The sequence below is a fragment of the Artemia franciscana genome, chromosome 19, assembly GCF_032884065.1.
Source record: "Artemia franciscana chromosome 19, ASM3288406v1, whole genome shotgun sequence".
NCBI lineage: Eukaryota > Metazoa > Arthropoda > Branchiopoda > Anostraca > Artemiidae > Artemia > Artemia franciscana.
Genome location: NC_088881.1, coordinates 5224203 through 5241647, shown reverse-complemented (window position 1 = coordinate 5241647; position 17445 = coordinate 5224203). Strand labels below are relative to the sequence as shown.

The window sequence follows — 17445 nt, the reverse complement described above, 5'->3', positions numbered from 1 at the left end:
CGTTCCGAAACAAACGGTCCCAAACGGGGGGATTAGAAATATCTTCCGAACTCAGATTTGGACAACATCGGATAAGTATTTTCCGATTGACTTTAGAATTACATTTTGTTAGGTCCAATAGAACTTTGTTATAGCCGGCTATGTCTGGCGAACATAGCCGGACTTTTTGGCGCACATTTTCTTTTTAGATGATACTTAAGGAAGATTTAGTCCCATGGAAACCACTGCACTTTTTGCACCGTTTTGCACCGTTAGAACATGAGTCTAATAAAAAAAAAAAAAAAAAAATGTGCCGGTCCCAAACGGGGGGTCAAAAATATCTTCCGATTTCAGATTTGGAAAACATCGGATTAGCATTTTCTAATTGGCTTTAGAGTTACATTTTGTTTGGTCTAAGAGAACTTTAATATAGCCGACTATGTCCGGCGAACATAGCCGGACTTATTGGCGCACATTTTCTCTTTAGATGGTACTTAAGGAGGATTTAGTCCCATGGAAACACTGTAATTTTCGTACCGTTGGAATATGAGTCTGATGTAAAAAAAAAAAAAAAATGTGCCGGTCCCAAACGGGGGGTCAAAAATATCTTCCGAATTTAGATTTGGACAACATCGGATTAGCATTTTCCGATTGACTTTAGAATTACATTTTGTTTGGTCTAAGAGAACTTTAATATAGCCGGCTATGTCCGGCGAACATAGCCGGACTTATTGGCGCACATTTTCTCTTTAGATGGTACTTAAGGAGGATTTAGTCCCATGGAAAACACTGTAATTTTTGTACCGTTTTGCACCGTTGGAATATGAGTCTAATGTAAAAAAAAAAAAAAAAAATGTGCCGGTCCCAAACGGGGGGTCAAAAATATCTTCCGATTTCAGATTTGGAAAACATCGGATTAGCATTTTCTAATTGGCTTTAGAGTTACATTTTGTTTGGTCTAAGAGAACTTTAATATAGCCGGCTATGTCCGGCGAACATAGCCGGACTTATTGGCGCACATTTTCTCTTTAGATGGTACTTAAGGAGGATTTAGTCCCATGGAAACACTGTAATTTTCGTACCGTTGGAATATGAGTCTGATGTAAAAAAAAAAAAAAAAATGTGCCGGTTTCAAACGGGGGGTCAAAAATATCTTCCGAATTTAGATTTGGACAACACTGGATTAGTATTTTCCGATGGGCTTTAGAGCTACATTTTGTTTGGTCTAAGAGAACTTTAATATAGCCGGCTATGTCCAGTGAACATAGCCGGACTTATTGGCTCACATTTTCTCTTTAGATGGTACTTAAGGAGGATTTAGTCCCATGGAAAACACTGTAGTTTTTGTACCGTTTTGCACCGTTGGAATATGAGTCTAATAAAAAAAAATGTGCCGGTCCAAATGGGGCCCAAAACAAACGGTCCCAAACGGGGGGTCAAAAATATCATCCGAACTCAAAATTGGACAACATTGGATAAGTATTTTTTGATTGGCTTTAGATTTACATTTTGTTAGGGCCAAGAAATATTTAATAAAGACGAACAATATTGTCAAAATTAGGTTGTATCGATTCATGACGTTCAAAAATAGATATAATATGCCTCTGTGTTTCTATTAGAGTCTATCCCCCTTCAAGGTATTTCGTTTCTCTTATAACTTAGTGTCCGCTACTACCTATTCTCTAGAACTGAATACGGATGTGTTTTCCATTAAATATTGAATTGCGAAAATCACGACCAGGGAGGTGCGAAAACTACCTCCCTGTAAGAACCTCCCTGTCTGCCTACCCGAAGTAGGAATAGACTCAGTCCATTGAGACGTTGTACCAATCGTTTATGAACCCTTTTCATCCTTTTTCGTTAGTGCATTTAATCGTTTGTAATTTATTGACCTGATGTTTTAAAAAATAGGGTAATTTATTTACGGCCTAAGCCAAAATCATGAAAGTTGTTTCTGTTAAAAAAAAACCTGAATCCAAGTAAATTTTTTTATCTAGTGTCTTTTGTGTTTAGTTAAAAATGTATTTAATTTTGAATATTACGTTTTGATACTTAAATAAGCACGTAGATGTAGCAATTTCCCTTAAAATGAGCCCTTAAACAGGTGTGTATAATCTTCCATTGCCCCACTAACAGTGGAGAAAAAAAAAAACAGAGGCGCCATTTAGGGGGGGGGGCATGGATGGGCACACGCCCACCCCAGATTTTCCAGGGGGGCCCAAGCTTCCACCACAAAGGGCCCTTTTCCGACCATAATTATTTATTACGTCCAGTATAATCTATTCTGTCCAAGAAACTAGTACAATACCCTGCGCAAGTGACAACAAACGGCAAGGTGAAACGGTCATTCAATGCTTCATATTATGAAAAGCACCCATGGCTGTAGTACTCCATACAGGATGATTCTGTTTACTGCTTCTGCTACAGACATTGTGGCGGCACGTCTGCTCTTCCCGGGTACAGGTACAGGTCTAGACCTTTCATAGACATCGGCATGAAGAAATGGAAAAACATATCTAACGTTCACGAACAGCATACTAAAAGTGACCGCCACAAAGACAAGGCAGTTTCATGGACTAAGTTCAAAGCCATACAACCCAAGGAGATGCAACCACTCACGTCAGTTTTAATGACAGACAGAAACAAGGAAATCAAGGAGAACAGAGAGCATGTAAAAGCCTTATTAAAAGTAAAAGCTCTATTGATGCGACTCGGAACTGCCTTTAGGGGGGACGACGAAACAGAATCCTCGACAAACAAGGGATATTTCGTCAAGACATGCAATCTTCTTGCAGAGTACTCTCCTACGATCTTCAACAAGCTGCAGAGACGGTACGGTCACTACAAATCCCATGAATACCAGAACGATCTTATTTTGGTGATCGGTTCCAGGCTTTAGCGCACAATAGTGCAAGAATTAAAAAGCGCCAAATACTTTGCCATTCTGGTCGACGAAACGAAGGGCAACTCAAAGAAAGAGCAGCTTCCCATTCTTCTTAGTTACTTCAAAGAAGCAAAAGTAAAAGAAAGACTGATTGGATGCAACCACATAAAGAGCGTGGATGCTGAAAGTCTAGCAAATTTCATTCATGACACAGTGACAAGAATTGGAATCGATTGGAAACTACTGTGTCGCACAGTTCTACGACGGAGAAAGCGTAAGGAGTGGATGGTTCTCCGGTGTTCAAGCTCGTTTGAGAGCGAAATTTTCGCAGGCAATCTACATTCATTGCCTTGCACATAATCTAAATTTGGTCGTTGCGAGCTTCGTTGAATCTGTCGGCACTGTTGGTTCTTTTTTCTCACTGGTCCAGACTCTATGCACAATCATTTCCAACAGCAACAGTCGGCATCAGTTGTTTGTTGAGGCCCATAAAGCTGCCGAACTGCCAGTTCTGGAGCTGGAAAGAAATGCTGCCACACGATGGTCTTACTGGTATCGATCTATATCGAAGGTTTAGACTCCAAAATGAATGAATTTTAGTTGTACTGTTTGCTGTAAGCGAGGGAGCCGACGGCAAAGCACGGGCAGAGGCATCAGGGCTACAGAAGAAGATGAACTCGTTCCTTGTTATCTTCCAATTGCACTATATAGAAGCAATTATGCAAGCGACGAACTCGCTGTCTCAGCAGCTCCAGGCCGTTGACTTGGCTATTTCCCGATCGCACACCCTGATTTGGGCCACAAGAGGCGAACTCACCGACCTGCGTTCAGATGCTTCATTCGTATTGCTTTTTGAGAAGGCTAAAGAGTTTGTAACAGAACTTGAAATCGAAGTACCTGCTGTGAATGAACCCGCGACTAGAACCTCCTCTGTTGGTCAGAAAGGACGACCTTGAAGAACTCAAAAGATCACCAAACTTCTGAAAGAATTTGTGACAACTTCGACGCTAGGAAAGAACTTCATTGAATCTGGCAATCGGACTACAACTTTGGCGGATGAAATGAAGCGAGAGTATTTCGAGACTTTGGACCATCTACTAGCCAAATTTGACAGAAGGTTCACAGATAACTTGCCAGTGCTGAGCACACTCGAAGCCTTGGATCCAAGCTTGACCAAGTTTATGGACACAGAGTTGCTCAAGCATTTCTCTGCTCTTTACGGCGAGCTGGATATCGATGATATTCTTTTCGAATCTCAAGCTGGTATTTTCGAGCGTTTCTTGCTTGATGAGGAGAAAAAACCGGGAAACTCCTTAGACATTGTCGACAATCTTCAAGCATTACCAGTGGCTTACTCAGAAGTTATTAAAGTACTTCGTATTGCTGCCACACTTCCTGTGACAAAAGCAAGCAATGGGCGTTTGTTTTCTAGCCTTGAAATAGTGAAAAACTGCCTGCAGTCTACAACAGGAGATGATTGTCTCCGTCACCTCCTTTTGATATTTGCCGAGAAGGATTTAGTAAAAAATTTGGACTACGACCAGCTTGTTGACGATTTTATAAAGATGAAACCTCGGCGGTTCCCCTTGTTACCTATAGTGTTTTAATAAAAAAAATTTCTCTTGTTATGTTTTTCCTTTTTGTAAATATATTTGATCTGTAAGACTTCTGCTGAAGGAAAACCGATATTTTGGTTACAACCCTCAGTATAACAATGAAGATTACTTTCACCGACGTATTGTTTACTTAAATAACAAAGTTTCTCACTGAGGAAGGCCAGCCTGTAGTCTGGTTGAATTTTACACTTTCAGTTTAATCACTTAACCTCTTTAATTGTAATCTTTGTTGTTATAATGAATCTTAGAGGTCAGTGTGGCTGAATCCCACAGTCGGTTATAGTACATTTCCAAGAACACGGGGGCTGAAACTGCGTTTTTACTTGGAATATTCGATCGACGTGCTGTCAAAACCCGCATTTTTCTTACACGACACGAAGTGAATCAGGGGGGGGGGGCAGATGGAGTTCATGCCCACCCCAAGGTTTGCCCCAAATGGCGCCTCTGGCAAAAAAGAAGGAAAAAGAATACACATCAGTACTACGTATACAAAAACTAATTTTCCTTGTTGTTCAAGGTGAAAGGTTGCAAGTTTCCTGTCTTAGGTTTAAAGCAATGATGATTCCAGTGGTATACTTTTATTTCGATCCGATCATATATAGTAATCCTCTCATTTTACTGGCTGGTTTCTATTCAGGTAGTTAATCAAGGGGGTTTTACTATTTAATTATAAAATGTGTGTAGCCAGTCATGAAAATAATGATCAAGGAGTATCATGGAAACGCTGACCTGGAACTAAACTAATCGCACTATCTGTAAGAAATGTCATTTAATTTATTCTGTAGAAGCGGTACGACCAGAATAAATAAAAAAGAAGAAAAAGCTCCAAATTAAATAAAAAATAAAATTTAAACAATTTAAAATAAATTTTAAACAAAATAATTTATATTGTGAATAACTTTTGAAAAATTAAGGGAATGAAGAAAAAGAAAGAAAAGTAGAAACATAAAATGAAAAAGCGTATACTCTTTCATGAGGGTTTGACAAAATTGTTTTGACACATTCTGAAAACCATCATCAGGAAAACACGAGTAAACACTGTAGTTAGGTGTTTGTCTTTTTCCTTAGGAATCTGATGACAAACGATTCATTTGAAAGACGGAAATCCTGGACTCAAAATGGACCAATTGATAAGCATCGTAGCAACAAGCCTTCAGCGGTTGACAGTGTACTTGTAAAGCAGGTAGCTGATGCTGGTAAGTATTATCAAAGTGAAAAAAGGGAGCAGATTTTCCTATAGTTTCGTGGCAGAAAGTGTGCTCTAATTTTATTGGTTTTCGTTTATGGCGCTTTACTAAGCCAATCCCCTTATTCCTTGTGTTTCCTTATTCCTTGTATTTCAGAAAGGCAAGCCAAATAGCCTCGCCTTTTTAAAACCTGATTGGTTCTCGTTTATTTCTCTCTGAAATTTTAAGACAGTAGAAGTACTAATAAGTCTTGATTCCTGCTGGTCGGCTCTTCTGTGCGAAATTTAAGCCAGTAAAAGAAGGAAAAGCTTTTTAGTCTCTACCTTTTTTACTAGTAGTCTCCTTGTTTCTCTTTTACATGATGACAATAATAATTTCCTATTAAGAAATAGTTATAAAATAGGGTATAAGAAATAGTTATAAATAGTTATAAAATATAAGAAATAGTTATAAATAGTTATAAAATAGAGAATACGAAAGAGGGGCAGAGGAGAGGAAGAAAGATGGAACGAGAAAAAAGAAGATTAATGCATTAATAGTTACAAACTTATATAGTTATAGCTGATTGTGTATAATAGTTATAATAATGTATAATAGTTATGTGTAATAATACGTTATAACTATTTCGCAATGTGTGCATACAGTAGTTACATACAACGAGTTACATATTCGTCGTAGTATTAAAAACTCGGCAGCAAAAATAAAGATGCAAAATATTTCGAAAGAGAAGTTAAAATAAATGACCATATCAAACTTCAAGATGACGGCTACTGATATAGATGAACAAAAAGTAAAACGAGTAAAGATTGAGTATTGAAATAAATGAAATATACTACTACTACTACTACTAATAACTCACTGCAGCACCAAGCCGCCTGAGGCCAACACAGCTACGCACGCTCCTCCTCCGACCTAATCTATTTAAAGCCTCCCTCTTTACACCCTCCCAGGAAGTTCCCATTTCCTTTAAATCCTTATTTATGACATCCTCCCAACCATTGAAATATACATATGAAATATAGATGAATATAGATGGACACAGATGAAATATAGATGAATATACATGAAATATAGATGAATATAGATTAAATCAAACAGTTCGTGGTAACGAACTGTAGTAAGGAGTGACCCGACTCAATAGTAAACGAAAATCTAAAAAAAGGAACTTCGAGGCTAAAAGATATATCAAAAGAATCGGATTTTTATGCTGATTTTAAATATATAAGTTTCATCAAATTTAATCTTTGTCATCAAAAGTTACGAGCCTGAGAAAATTTGCCTTATTTTGGAAAATAGTGGAAATGCCCCCTAAAAGTCATAGGATCTTAAAAAAAAATCACATTTTCGCATTCAGCGTATCAGAGAACCCTATAGAAAAAATTTCAAGGTCCAATCTACAAAAATGTGGAATTTCGTATTTTTTGCCAGAAGACAGATCACGGGTACGTGTTTATTTGTTTGTTTTTTTTCCCCAGGGGTAATCGTATCGACCAAGTGGTCCTAGAGTGTTGCAAGAGGGCTCATTCTAACGGAAATGAAAAATTCTAGTGCCCTTTTTAAGTGACCAAAAAATTGGAGGGCACCTAGGCCCCCTCCCATGCTCATTTTTTTTCTCAAAGTCAACGGATCAAAATTTTGAGATAGCCATTTTGTTCTACATAGTCGAAAACCATAATAACTATGTCTTTGGAGATGACTTACTCCCCCACAGTCCCTGGGGGAGGGGCTGTAAGTTACAAACTTTGACCAATGTTTACATACAGTAATGGTTATTGGGAAGTGTACCGTCGTTTTAAGGGAGATTTTTTTTTGGTTTGAGGGTTGGGGTTGAGGGAAGGGGGCTATTTGGGAGGATCTTTCCTTGGAGGAATATTTCATGGGGGAAGAGAAATTCAATGAAAAGGGCACAGGATTTTCTAGCATTACTATTAAAAAAAACAATGAAAATATAAACATGAAAAAGTTTTTACAATTGAAAGCAAGGAGTAGCATTAAAACTTAAAACGAACAGAGATTATTACGCATATGAGGGGTTCTAAAAATACTTCGCTCTTTATGCTAAAGTATTTTTAGTAATTTCTACTATTTATTCTACGGCCTTTCTGATTCGGGGGTCATTCTTAAAGAATCGGGACAAAACTTAAGATTTAGTGTGAAGAGCGAGGTATTAACGAGGGGAAAAGCGAGGGATTGCGGAGGGGACAACCCATTTCATATACGGAGTAATTTCTGTTCGTTTTAAGTTTTAATGTCGCTCCTTACTTTCAGTTAAAAAAAACTATTTTTTATTTAATTAATATATATAGTAAACTGATATAGATGAATAAACAGTAAAACGAGTAAAGATTGAGTATTCAAATAAAATTTATATAGATGAATATAGATGAAATATAGATGAATATAGATGAAATATATATGAAATATAGATGAATAAAGATGAAATATAGATTAAATATATATAGTAAACTGATATAGATGTATAAACTATAAAAGTGTCATTTGCGTCTGATTTTGTTTAACATGCGCATTAGTATTCCATGAAAGTTTCAGCACAATACCCGTAACCGTTTCGGAGATCAATATAGATACGCCCAGATGGGTCTTTTCGACAACTTGGATGCACCTAGTGTATTTTGGTTTAGTTTGACATCCTCTTCAATATGCCTTGAAACTTTCAACTTCATAATATTAATCATTCATCATATTTTCGATTTTTTTTTTTTTGGGGGGGGGTATATAAAAAGGATATTTTGGGCCCTTTGTCCTTTAAGCAATGTTCAAAATGCCCTGATAAGTTTCAACTTTAATACCTTCAGAATTTCCTAAAACCAGTCAAAAGCAGAAGTAGTTGCAGGTTTTCGCAGTCGCAAGTAGCTAAAGTCATTTTTGCAACCAGTCAAGTTGCTGGTACTGCATTGTTTGAAGTAGTTGTAGCAGTACTAGTGGACCTGAAAGTTTCAAGTTAATATCCTTAGCCGTTCCCAAGACACTGCAGATTTCCCGCTGTTGTTACCACTCAGTGTCTTTTGATATAGTTCAGCATCCCCATCAACATTCCCTAAAGCGTCTCCTTAACATCCTTAGCTTTTTCGGATACAGCCAAGATCAAACGTTCCTCCTATCCCAATGATAAACCCTGTACCTAACATTGGTCAAATTTAATAATTTGCAACCCCTTGCCCTGGTAGCTTTGGGGAGAGAAGGTCTTTGTATCTCCAGAGGTGCAGGTACTAGACCTTTCGACTTCTTTAAACAAAAACATTTTCCCCAAGTTTCCAACAGTGTTGGGGAGGCTACATCTAAATAGGGCAGAGTGGAGCAGGAGCTGGCTACCCTTTGGTCAATTTCGAGCACCCACTTGCATATTCTCTGAAAATTTGGACTTAATATTCTCAGCCGTCCCTGGGATGTTGCTGGTGCACCCGTTTGACAACCACCATGCACATACTGCTTTTTTTTCAATATTCCCTCAAATTTCCAGAAAGTGGTCGGTAGTAAAAGCAATTGCAGTCAAAATCGTGAGTTGTCGTTGTCGAAGTCTCAAGTATTTACAGTTTCAAGTACTTGCCGTCGAAAATAATATTAGCTGCAATCACAAGTAATCGCAGTTACAGCCACAACAGCAGTTCCTGCAAAAGTCGCCCTGAAATTTTCAAGTTAATAACATTATCTGTTCGTAAGATATTGCAGATACGCCTTTGTTATAAACTGAAGGCACATAGTGTATTTTGATTCTGTTCAATATACCACTCAACATTCCCCGAAGCTTCATTTCAATACCCTTAGCCTTTTCAGACACACTCAAGATCAAATATTCCTTTCCCAATGATAAATTCTGCATGTAAGAAATGGATAGATTGTATAATTTACATTTCCTCCTCCGGGGCTGTGGAGACTATCGCATCCACGGAGACATAATTTTTTGACCTTATGACTATTTTGTAAAAATGGCCTTTTGGAATTTCTGTCAATGTTGAGGGTGGGGGCATCTAAAATGGTACGAGGGACTGGATACCTTCCTATCATTCTTCAAAGTCCTCCTCAACATCCCCTGAAAGTTTCAACTTAAAACACCTAGCAGTTCCTTAGATATTGCTGATATGCGATTTTGACAACCATCCTGTATATAGCGACATCCCTCAACATTTTCTGAAAATGTCACCTTAATACACTAAGCCGTTGTTGAAACCCAGGATCAAACATACCCCATTGTCCATATAACCAACCTTAAATATTAAAAATTGCAACTTGGATGACTTACAACCCTTGCCCCTGGCCTGTGAGGGATTATGTTATCCCGGGGCGTTTAGTTAGTTGACCTTTACAGACTTTTTTGAACAAGATGCCTATTTCAAAATTTTGACCGGGTGTCTTTGGGGGGAAGGTAGTGAAAAAGGAGGGCACGGGAAGGGGCCTAGTTGCAATCTGACCGCTTTTTAATATCCCTTTAACGGGTTGAAATAATAGAGATACGCCTTTTTGATAAACCGGATGCGCATATTGTCTTTTGGTCTATTTTAACATACTCCTCAACATTCCTTGAAGCTTCATTTTAATACCCTTAGCATTTTTTTGGACACACCCAGAATCAAAATGATACAAATATAGCTTAAACTCCTTATTTACGCGCCTATAAACCTTTTAAAATGAAATTGCTTATAGGCACTATGTATATCAGGGAAAGTGATTAATGAATCCTAGGGTGCGGCTCCTTAATAGTATCAAACAAATTTACCTTCTCACCAGCTCATTGTGTATTTAAGGTTTAGCAAATTTACTTGTTAAATGCGTTTCTTGTTTTAAAATTGATTTTCAACTTTGTTTTAGGATACCAAATTACGTTGCCGGGGACACGTACACGTCAAATTTCCGCTGGAAACGGATACAGTCAAATAGTAATTGGATTTGAAAGCCTCCCTAATTTGAATATTTTTGCGAGACGTCAATTTCAACTTCGCCTTGTCAAATGTGCAACAGTCCTGACTGAGGTTTTTCTTTTCCTTTTGTTTTATATTGTCTTAATAACTAACAAATTTGACATAATACGGTCAATGTTTTAAAATTAAGCAGTAGAAAAGAATTAATCTAAAAAAATAAGAAGAAAAAAATATTTCGGCCTTACTTCTGAACACTTAAGCTAGGCTATGTCAGAAAACGGCAAATTTTTCACGTGCCAACAATCGAGTGGATGTCCAATTCGGTGACCCCCCCCCCCCATATGTAAATTCTAGCCGTTATGTCCCTATTAAAGTGAAATTCTTCTTTGAATATTTCTAGAAGAAATTATTCTTTTGAATACCATTAAAAATAGTATTGGTAGCATGTATGCGTCCTGTTTTTAAATTACCATTTTTTGAAATTGAAGCTCTATTGGTTTGAATCGAAACTTTAACGGCTAGGAAACTAACTTTTCAATATGTAACACAGAAGCGAACCGAATATTCGTCCGCGCGACGATATTTTTCGTCCGGCGACTGAAAATCCGACTGCTTAAGTGAAATGTGACTTCTGCTAGAACCTAGCCTCACTCTATTAATTATTTATCAGAGGTAACACAAGAAATTCTTTTTTTCTTCTAATTTTTTTGGATGTAATTTGTTGCTGTCTTTTTCTCAATAATGAGACAGTGTTTATATAAATAAATAGGTTTTTTTTTCTTTTAGTCCATTTTTCGTGGTTTGTCCATGTGTTAACTAGTAAGAAGATGGTGATATAATAGAATAAAAAATGATCAAGATGTAAGTCAAACTTTTATAAGTACAAGTTTATCTTTGTATATATTTTGCTTTCATCTTTCTTTTTCTGTTTTATTTTCATTGTAGTTTTGATACTTTGTAATTCAAACACATAGGCAGGACCCTATTTCAAGAGTAGTAGTATTTTTTAGGGGGGGAGGGTCCGAGTATGGAAAAGGTCCTTTTATAGGTATCAAAAGTAAGTATTCTTTTCAGTTCGGTGGAAGATGTCCGGCCCCCCTTTAAACTTGCTGTTCAATAACTCACTGCCTTACAAGCGTAAGTAAAAGCAATAGTACCTCTATACACTAGATACCCTAATTATTACCGTTCCCAGGCTATTTTGCCTCGGCATCCAATCCCAGTAAAGACATATTCTGAGTGTGTAAGTCTTACGTAATGAGACCACGTTGTTCATAATAGTTATTTTTTGGTGTATAAATATTATCTAAGATTAATAATTAAGGTATTTAGATCTTGGTTAAAATGTTCTTGATCAGTCTTTAGGTATTAAATCTTTATAATTACCAAAACGCTCACCTTAGCTATTCCACTGGTTAAGTCTATCAGACTGTCACATTTTTCACTCCAAATAATTAGTTTCTACTAAAGCAGTTGAAAATCAATTAATTTCACTCATCGCCAAGGCCGTATATAGGGGTGGGGGATTATGCGGTTTGAACCCACCCTCAAAATGTTAATCCGACTCGTATAAACGTAGCAAAAATAATTATAAAAAAAATGCTTTTTTTGAGGTTTTTTATAATTTTTTTCGTAAACAAATCATTTTCTATCCCCCTAAACAAAAAATTGTTCACCACTCTTGTTCATCACTCCATTGTTCATCACTACTCTTCTACCCCGAAAAAGACTGTGTGACCCCCCCCCCCCCCTAGCTGAAAAAATCCTGGAAATAGCCCTTCAATTAATTGGTTTGGATGTTGTGCCAGTGTTGTAGCTAATTTTTTACATTTTTAAAATTTAACTTTAATCTCTTGTTTGTTCGAAATTTGTTAATCTACTATTATGAATATAAATTTTATAGTAACATTTGCTCAATTTTCTGATGCTATTGCTTCAAACCCACTTAAAATGATGGATCTGAGGAAAAAACATAATAAAATACACTGTTTGGATTTTGAGTATCTAAAGCTTAAATATTATTTTAAAACTATCGTTTATGTATGCAGGTCATATATAAACAAAACAAAAACTAAATTTCTATTTAGGCTTTTGTGATACAACTAAAATTTTGCTGCGAAAGGCTACATGTCCTTTTTTGTCTTTTTTTGTCTTGGAGGTCAACTTGAATTTTATTTTTATTATTTTTGATACTCTCCGCTTCAATTCTATTGTGTGATATCTCTTTTAGTTCCAAAAATGCCGTATCCGGGTCGGGGGCTAGGGGGGTTAACCCGCCTCCTCTTGAAAGGTTTGTCCGACTCTTAAAAACGTAACAAAATGAATATAAACAAATATTTAATGTGTTTAAAAAAAATTCCCCTTCTCACACTGAAAAAAATCCTGGATACGGCCCTGGCTCCAAATGCCCCAATATCCTTCATTTTCCTGGTTTCTTTAATTAGTAAGAATCTTAAAATGCATACTAAATTCCAGGATATTTCTGTAAGTAACTTGATAGTATCTAATGTCTTGGACGGTAACAAATAGGTTTACAAATTAAGGTTGCACCTTGTTGCTCTGGTGCTGTTACCTCAAGATTTTCTCAGTGAAGAAATGCGGTAAAAATGCTGTATATATTTTGAGGCTCTGAAATTTCTATTTTGAAATAATTGCTAAAATGGGTAGACTATATTAAATAATAATAATAAAACGCCTTATTTCCTACTGAGAAAGCTTTTTTTTTTACATCCGCCAAATGTAACAAAGAGAAGAAGTTAAAATAGCGGCCTTTTAAGGTTTTCATGGTATATGTTTAATATTTTGATGTGGAAGCTAGATGGCTGTGGTTGTTCTGTGGTTTTTCTTGTCTTGGAGACGAGAATTTTTTTCTTGTCTTAATCAGCGCAACAAATCCCTATTTTCTATAACCTTAAAATGTGTATTGAATGTCCGTTGAAAAAATTTGGTTAAATTGAATTTTTGACTCTGAAGTTATTGTTGGAAGTAACGTTAATGTATCTATACTACATTTTAGTTTTTTTTTTCGAAATTCACTCAGTGCCAAAAGGAATTCGACCTAAGACGGTGTCCCCAAAATGAGAAAAAAAGTGTCATTTATAGTTTTTTTTTGAAGCAACCGTTCCAACTTCACACAAAGTGTAATTAGATACATTGTTGATAGGTGAACATTTGCGTAATTTTCAAATCTTAACATTTTCCGACTGGGAAATCATGATTGGTCCTTTTTAATCTAACCAGCGGCGAATAGCCATTTTCCGAATAGTTATTTTCTGACTTCCAACAGTTTTTTTACTGGGAAGTTCTTCATGATTGGTCCTTTTCAATCTAACCTGTGGCGAATAGCCATTTTCAGACTTTTTCGAACAGTCATTTTCCGAATGGTCTTTTTCCAACTTCAAACATTTTCCGACTGGGAAGTTTTTCATGATTGGTCCTTTTCAATCTAATCAGCGGCGAATATTCGTTTTCCTACTTTTCCAAATAGTAATTTTCCGAATATTCATTTTCTGACTTCCAACATTTTCCTGCTTGGAAGTTTTTCATGATTAGTCCTTTTCCATCTAACCAGCGGTGAATAGTCGTTTTCCAACTTTTCCAAATAGTCAATTTCCGACTTCCAACATTTTTCGACTGGGAAGTTTTTCATAATTGGTCCTTTTCAGTCTAACCAGAGGTGAATATTCTTTGTCGTTTTTCTCCGACGGTCGTCTTTACCATTTATTTTTCAACTCTAAAATGAAGCAAGTCTATTTTCTCCACCCTATACATAGGTTTTGTTACTTTTTTAGTTGTACTATCGTTATTTGATTTTTACAATTAAATTCCTTTCTTTTCCTTTCTCTTTCTTTTAATCTTAAAGTTGATTTTTTTTCTTTTCGATCTGATTTGTTTTCTTATATTAGCTTATTATCGTGTGCATAATTTATGCTTGGACTTCACCCTTTGCTGTTTACTTCTAAGATAATTGCCAAAAATTTTTACCAAGATATTCTAAATGGGAGGGTCACCAGGTTAATGTGGGTGAAAAGGATCAATTCCTTCTCTTTCTGTAAGAACTGATATACCTCCTCTGTGTTGCCGGAGTGAAACAAGTCTAGAAATTGTTGAAGGAATGAAACCCGATAGTCTGTACATTGCTAAAACTGCTAATATTTAAGCTTTCGTTTTGGTTTTACCTTTTGTGATGGATAGGACTGACGGTGGGTTTTTTTTACGTTTTAAGAGCATATGCATGACAATAATAAGCTTATTTTTTTAGATACTTTGTTCTCATGGATGTATTTGGTTTCTAAAACATGGGGGCTCAAAACAGAAAGTTTGTTTGCCCTAGCCATCGTTTGCCCATTCCTTTTTTAAAGGGCTGAATAGACAGAGTGTTTTTTTTTCTAACGTTTAAAGATCGTGCGCGCACAAGTAATAAATGAACAACTAATAGAAAGTACTAAAATGCAGTATTTTCATGAAAAATTTTAAGACTTAAAAAGTGCAGGACATTCAAAAGCATTCAAAAAGAGCTACCGTTACCTTATGCCTTGCATAGATGGCTGGACAGATGCTTTTCTTGTAGTGTTTTATGAGGATGCACGTGCGAATAATAAACCTGCTTTTCTCCGCAAATACCTAGCTTTATGATGGCAAATAAAATAAATTTATAAGACATGGACGTTCGACGAAGTAAATTAGTTGCCCCAACGTTTACCCCACGGTCGTTCTCCCTCGGTTCGTTACCCCACGGTTGTTGGATACACAAGGTCGTTCGTCTAACATTTCAAGAGTAAACCCATGCAAAGATAAGCTAGTTTTATTCAGAAAAAACCGCGGTCTATGGTAAAAATTTTAGTGTATAAAAGTAGATGCTCAAAGAAGGAAGATTCGTTTGGCTTGGCAGTATATTAGGTTAGATTGGACGAGCTCAAACCTACATTTAATACTTATTATTTCCAACAATCCAGCATTGAAAATATATATTTTATCAAGCCAAACTCTCAAAACTAATTTAGTTAGCATAAACAACGCGTTAATTTTGTAAGAATTACTGGTTCAGAGACTGGTGGAAAAACGCCACGTTTTCCGGATTATAATATTTTTTTTTCTTGACCATTATCATTTTTTACGGTTGTTGATTTGTTTTAGCTTGAAACGATGCTTTAAAAAATTTAGACCCTATTCCTCAAGAAAACCCGGTACTTTCTAATTATTCAGAACACATCCAAGAAGTGAAGTTTATCCTAATGAAATATATCTAAATATGATTGAAATACAATATTTTATTAACAAAATTATGGAAACTACAACAAAGGATTCTAGAAAGTAGGCTGCCCAGAACGCAGTATATTAAATACCTAACCTAACCAAAATACCAATTATATACATTAAATATTTAATTAAAGTATACCTACAATGTAGTTTTTCCACTAAGTCTAAGCTAATCGTCTGTGTATACAGATAGCTAAACGTGTTTTTGTCAGATCTTGCAGATCAAAATTCTTGAGTGTGTTGTGATTAATTAACAAGTACCCCACTAGGTTTGGATGTTTTTACCCATGAATATGTGTGTTTCATAACTACTTGCTTATTAACCCTAAGCCTGAACCAGAGTTATGCTTATTTTTGTGCTATCACGTGTCGAGGTGATAAGTCAAATATGTAGACAGAAGATGTTTGGGTTTACCGAAAGATAGAGGCGCTTTATAACTCCAAGGGATTGTGAAGATTAGATCATGTATGATTAAACGCAGTTAACATTTGACAAAATGTGTATCTCGCACAGGAAAAGGCCTTCGGCTTTTCCTAGATGGAATATAGTAAAGAACGAACCATAGGGAATCAGCCAGTGGAGTCGTTCATATATGACCTCGTATCTGAAAGAAGTAATCTTTCAAGATACATGTGTTGCATTAAATAATCTGGAGGGGGTTAGATTTAGAAGGGGCTTAGTTTCAACAGAAGTGGTTTTTATCTGAATTCTAAGGATACCCTCTTTTTTACGAAAAGACGAAGTCATACCCGACAGTTTTCTGCGATTTTATTAAAGTTTTTTGTAACAGTTATCATTACAGTAATAGCTATTAATTTCCAACCATTATACTAGAGGTAAATACTAGAGGTAGGCTTTCTCTAAATCTGTGTTTCAACAAAAATGGTTTTTATCTGAATGCACTAAAAAGTACAAAGAAGTTTATAAAGAATAATGATGAATATAGAAAAAATAACATCTTTATAAAGAAGTTTTGTTTGAGATTATACCTTTGCTATGTCAAGGATCATACGTATGTCAGGTAAATAATAATATAATATAAATAATAATAATAATATGTCAAGTATATAATAAGATATGTCAAGGAGACAAGATAAATATATAGACTCAGTGCTCTATTCACCTAGAGGAGGAATACATAGAATAGAGATCTAGAACAGATTTTGTCTGGTGCATCCATCTGGAACCGTTTTCCTGGGGGATTATCCCTTCAAAATAATTTTTTGGCTTCTTCAATGATTGAACCGATGTTTGAAACCTAGTGATTCAAGTAGGTAGGGAATTAGTGGCATATCAGTCTCTTGATGGGTCTGGCACTGACCCATCATTGTAAATTTTAGGCACTGGTTAAGCTACATTCGATTCGCAAACGTTCCCCTACTGGGAAACCACCTTCTGGTATGTAGGGAGAAGATTTTTAAGTTTTGGAACTCCATGCCATTGATTACGAAAATTATAATTTTGGAAAATCCGAAGAACGAAATGTCTAAAAACTCATTTTTGTCATTTTTTAATTAAGAGGTTCCACGTATGTCTTTATAGTTTTTATTTTAATACCTAAAACAGAAATAAATATTTAATGTATAAAATTAAAGGCGGAAGATATTCACTTAAAGAAAAAATGTTGCGACTTGATGACTTA

At 36.1% G+C, this 17445-nt stretch overlaps 1 protein-coding gene across 2 annotated transcripts in view; it reads left to right on the top strand.

The window, feature by feature from the left end:
• Positions 1 to 17445, top strand: part of LOC136039192 (dual serine/threonine and tyrosine protein kinase-like) — a 100242-nt gene that overhangs the window by 37003 nt on the left and 45794 nt on the right. For both annotated transcript variants that reach the window (XM_065722713.1, XM_065722714.1), the window contains exons 5-6: positions 5548 to 5675; positions 10494 to 10654. In XM_065722713.1, coding sequence (XP_065578785.1) covers positions 5548 to 5675; positions 10494 to 10654 — 289 coding nt within the window. The remainder of the gene's footprint in view (positions 1 to 5547; positions 5676 to 10493; positions 10655 to 17445) is intronic.